This window comes from Lampetra fluviatilis, chromosome 4 (genome assembly GCF_964198595.1).
Source record: "Lampetra fluviatilis chromosome 4, kcLamFluv1.1, whole genome shotgun sequence".
In the NCBI taxonomy this organism is placed as follows: domain Eukaryota; kingdom Metazoa; phylum Chordata; class Hyperoartia; order Petromyzontiformes; family Petromyzontidae; genus Lampetra; species Lampetra fluviatilis.
In genome coordinates this window covers 28,515,091-28,520,310 of record NC_136278.1, presented here as the reverse complement: position 1 = coordinate 28,520,310, position 5,220 = coordinate 28,515,091, and the positions used below count along the sequence as shown (strand labels likewise).

Below are 5,220 nucleotides of genomic sequence, written 5' to 3'. Positions count from 1 at the left end.
TCACTGAACCGGAATTGATTGATTGAAAACATTTAGCGCTGGGCCCTTGAAAGTGCGGAGCCCATAGCTACTACATATGTAGCTACTACACATGTAGCTACTACATATGTCGCTACTTTTGCTACGAGGATTATCCGCCACTGTGCAAGACTGAGCTCTTTATATGAATAGCTATTTTTCAGAAGCGACTTTGCCATCACGAATGATAGCTCAACGAAATAGCGTATCACGTGCAAATGTGTAGCAGCCAAATTATTCTAAACGCATGTTGATTCTAAAATGTGGAGGGGGGGGGGGAACAGAACAAAATCAACGGGACCAGAGTGAGCGGGAGAGAGAGAGAGACACGCGGACTCTAAATATACAGCAGGCGTCAGGGTCGAACCCACGACCTCCTGTATATCAGGCGAGGTAGTTAACATCTCGCCACCACGGCGCCCGAAGAGATATCATGAAGGAGACCATGGAACTCTGGTCCGAGTCACAGTTGTGGTTCGTTTACGTCAACTTGGCTTGTGACGATTGAAATGAATTCTCAATATCTGAGGTCGTGGTTCAAATACAATCATATTATTTTTACACGCTTTTATTTTACTCACTCTGTCTGTTGTTGTATCCTCAAATCTTGCAACTTAATTTTAACCCACTTCCCAATGTGGTATCGACTGCAAACTTGGTATACTTATGTCATACTGATGACAATACTATATTGTATCATAAAAAAATAAAATAATATATTTTTAAACATTATTTTTTATATGATATGTTTCGGCTTGGGTCTAATTGTCCACGCTCAACTGACGTTGGCTGTAAATGACCACGGCCCCTTACGTTATGGCAAGCCTCGGGGCCGCTTCCTGGAGTCGTGGAGTTCTGCCATTACTGGTACGGTACATTTAATGAAAGTGTGTTTTTAAAACAGTTTTTTTAATATATTACTTATTTGTCATGCACATCGCAGTGCATTGTAGCAATCTGCAGTGACCTGGCAAAATGTCACGGGGCTCCACAGGCTATTGACGTGGCGACTGTACGAGCACGCTATGCCGGCACAATACGGCCACCAGTGTCATGCCTGGTGGCATCTGACAGCCCGTCGAGTGGCAGTGCCGATGATAGCCGTAGCCGACAGCGCGCGATAATCTTCAGCCACGTGAACACGTGGCCTAAAGGAACCCGCGTGCAATCATCCATACCCGCTGACACGGGACTGTCACTGTTATTGTCAAAATAACTTTAAAAAATGTTTTACTCTCTTAAAAATGTTGCTAACAAGTTCAAGTGACATTTCAATTGCAAAAAAACAAAACTTGTTAACTTCTCCCTCCTAATGATTACATCCATTGTTGCTGCTATTAGTGCTGGTGGTTTTATTTGCCAACACTCATCAAACATGTTGCGTATCACCATAAGACGCTCTTACCAAATGGGACGCCGCAACTTGTCAAAGGCTTTATAGTTTAAAGGCAATGCATTTGCCCACGGTTGTCAGTGCGCTGTGAAAGACCATTGAGCTTCGGTTAAAATCGACCTCACTGATTCCTGTCAACAAATCTAACTGGACGTTTCACGAACGTTGTTCGATGCAGCTCCGCACATAAATGAATCACGGCCAACAACTCAAGAGACCGCGCGCGTTTCACTGCACAGGAGGAGGAGGAGGTAATATGGGTGTGGACTAGACTAATGCACAGCACGCGATGGCCTGTATTCTTAGTCACGGCACGGGCTTGGCTCTGGCTCAAGTGAACAGACTCAAAGCTTCGCTTGAGCCGGCTCTGGGCATTTTGCACGTCCGTGCGTGCGTTTTCTTTTTGCTTACGACCGTGCAAATCTTTCGGTTGTTTTTTAACCCACTTCCCGTGATCCAATCGAGCTGACATTTTCCACACAGACTCGTTGTGCGTGACAATTAATGTTCGTGAAATTTTTTTTCTCCAAAATTTTACACTTTTTAGGACAAAAATATTATATTTAATTACCAATTGCTTAATGGTGCAATGCAATCATCTGACCCATAGGTGGCAGCCATCTCAAGCCAGAGGATGAGAGGACTCTAGCTGCCACGCATATAAAGGGTTTATAGTGAAAAACTTTGTTTTTACGGGTTATATTCTGGCTAAACTATTTGAAAACGACGGTCACTGCATCGCGCGCTTTCATCACGCGCTTCTGTGGCCGTCTGGAACGTTGTTCCCTTCACGAGTCGATATCAACCACCCCCCCCCCCCCTCTTAGGGCGTTTCTTTAAACGAGTGTGATTTAAGTGCCCATTAGGCACGTTCCAATTCTCACCCATCGTGGTTCCACTACCAGTTCACGATTCGATTAAATAACCGATTTTAACTTTTTCATTTGTTGATTGCTGATAGGGACTGAGTGAACCATACAACGCACGCTATATTAAAAGTCATAATCGATTAAAACACACGCGCGATTCGCGGCGCGGATTGCGAGTGCGAGAATACTTTTAATAAAGCAGTCGATGCCTCGGGAATGCGCGCCTGCGATCAATTGACGCGAAGATCTTGCCCGGTTCGAACTTGCGTTCGTAACCACGAGGAGGTCTGGTTAAAGTTGGAGTGGAGCCGAGAGGGGTGGCCAGGAGAGGGCAGTGTGGAGTGTCGTCCCACTCGCATGCGCGAGCCCCTCCCCCCTCCCCCCCTTGGGTCCCCGTAGACCTCGGTGCAGTTGCATCGCCTGCACACTCGATAGCTTACCACACCGCCGCATCTCCTGCGTGCGTGTGTGCAGGATAATAATGCAGACGCCCTCCGCATATTTCAGTCGGCGGCGACAAAAAAAAAACACCACCTCTGTCACTTCACCCGGATGAGTGAATGAATGCAGAGGGGGGATGGGGGGGGGGATCCATCCGCGCGAGTGGAGAGCGGCTCTCGCCCGCTCGCCCACGCACAGCACGAAGACGCAGAGCGGAGGCCAAAAATATCTCAAGCGAAAAGGGGGGGTATGGCAGGGTGACGCTCATCCACGATGGATATACTGCTCCTTGCCACGTTACTTTACGACAACCACAGCAGCGCGCGTCGGAGGGTTGAGAGCGCAGAGGAGAGATTCCCTTCTTACCCCCCCCCACTACCCACCACCACCCCCCCCCCCCCGTTTCTCCGTCCCCTCCTCCACGCTACCGTCGCTACCCCGCACGTCCGTTCACTCGAGGAGGAGGAGGGAACCTCGCGCATTGCACGCGGCGTGGCAGGGACACGGCGACGCGCCTGGAGGAGCGAGACGCGCCTCTGAGCGCCTGCAGAGGGGGGGGGGGAGGGGTAGCGTCTTTGGAAGCCAAAAAGTACACTTTGTTTAAAATGATCGTACGTTGGAGTTGTATATACATGTACAAAATGAGCTTTGATTTAAAGAAGCTAAATTTCGTGCCTTTTAAAGATATATTTGTATTGCCATGTAAAGTTGCTAATTTGATCGAAAAAAAATTGGCGTCATCATAGGGGATTGTTAAAAAATTTTTAACAACAAAATCCATCTCCTCTGTTAAACTCATCCGGCTTGCGTTTCTAAGCCACGTCGGGCTCTCGGTGCGCGGTGCTTGCGAACACGAGGAGCAGCCCGGCTTGGCGTGAACTCGGCACCCTCCCAACCCCCGCAGTCGAGCGCTCACCAGCACCCTCGCTCGCCATGGTTTTCGGACAAATCTTCCAGCGGACCGGCTCCAAGTGCACAGGCGTGGACGAGAGCGTTGGCTCTGCAGCCGCAGCAGCCGCCGCTTCCATCGCGGTGAACGTGGGCGGCTTCAAGCGACGCCTCGAGGCGGGCACGCTGAGCCGGTTCCCGCACACGAGACTCGGCCGGCTGATGAGCTGCGACTCGGAGGAAGCCATCCTGGAGCTGTGCGACGACTACGACGTGGCCGAGCGCGAGTTCTACTTCGACCGCAACCCGTGCGTGTTCCCGTGCATCGTCAACTTCTACTACACGGGCCGGCTGCACGTGGCCGACGACCTGTGCGCCATCTCCTTCAGCCAGGAGATGGAGTACTGGGGCATCCACCGGCTCTTCCTCGACTCGTGCTGCAGCCTGCGCTTCCAGGAGCGCATGCACGACCGCGACGACTACAACAATGACGACGACGACGACGAGGACTGGGACGGGCACAGCGACGACAGTTCGGACCGCTCCTTCATCGAGAACCTACTCTACGAGGCGCCGGTCGAGGCGGCCCAGGGTGGCCGCTGCTCGCGGTGCCGTCGAGAGCTGTGGCTCGTGCTCGAGAACCCCGCGCACTCGCTCGTCGCCAAGCTCGTGGCCGTGTGCTCGCTCGCCGCTGTGCTCGTCTCCATCGCCACCCTGTGCGTCCACAGCGTGCCCGAGTTCCGACGCCACGACGCCGAGGGCAAGGAGATGGAGGACCCGAACCTCGAGCTGGTGGAGGGCGCGTGCGTCGCCTGGTTCACGGTCGAGTTCTTCCTGAGGTTGGCCACGGCGCCCGACGTGAAGGCGTTCGTACGAAATCCGCTCAACGTCATCGACTTCGTGTCCGTGATGCCCTTCTTCGTCACGCTGGCGGTTGACCGGCTGATGGAGAGCGGCGCCGAGCTGCAGAACGTGGGGCGTGTGGTGCAGATCCTCAGGCTGATGCGCATATTTCGCATCCTCAAGCTGGCTCGCCACTCCACGGGGCTCCGCTCGCTGGGCGCCACTCTGAGACACAGCTACGAGGAGGTGGGGGTCCTCCTCCTCTTCCTCTCGGTCGGCATCTCCATCTTCTCCGTGCTCGTGTACTCCGTGGAGAAGGACGAGGAGGAATCCAGCCTGCAGACCATCCCCATGTGCTGGTGGTGGGCCACCATCAGCATGACCACGGTGGGCTACGGGGACACGTACCCCATCACGGTGCTCGGCAAGATGCTGGGCACCGCGTGCATCGTGTGCGGCATCCTCGTGGTCGCGCTGCCCATCACCATCATCTTCAACAAGTTCTCCAAGTACTATCAGCTGCACAAGGCGCTGGAGGCCGCCGTGCGTCAGGCGGACGAGCAGAGCTTGAGCGCAGAGGATGTGCCCGGCGTCAACATCCGCGACTACTACGCGCGCAAGATGACATCGCTGCTGCGTAGCGTGGCCACGAGAGGCGGCGGCGGCGTCGATTACGACGAGGACAGCGACGCGAGCGGCCGCTGGGCAGCCGAGAGGGGCCCTCGGCTCCGGGCGAGGTCTGGCGGCGAGCGGAGGGAGCTGTCGTGA

At 53.6% G+C, this 5,220-nt stretch overlaps 1 protein-coding gene across 1 annotated transcript; it reads left to right on the top strand.

The window, feature by feature from the left end:
- The first annotated feature begins 3,654 nt into the window (after window positions 1–3,654).
- Window positions 3,655–5,220, top strand: LOC144931347 (delayed-rectifier potassium channel regulatory subunit KCNS3-like). The gene has a single exon (XM_078855150.1). It carries the CDS (start codon window positions 3,655–3,657, stop codon window positions 5,218–5,220), a length of 1,566 nt encoding a protein of 521 aa, XP_078711276.1.

Coding starts and splice junctions, on each gene's coding strand:
- LOC144931347 (XM_078855150.1), top strand. CDS start 3,655: ATGGTTTTCGGACAAATCTTCCAGCGGACCGGCTCCAAGTGCACAGGC.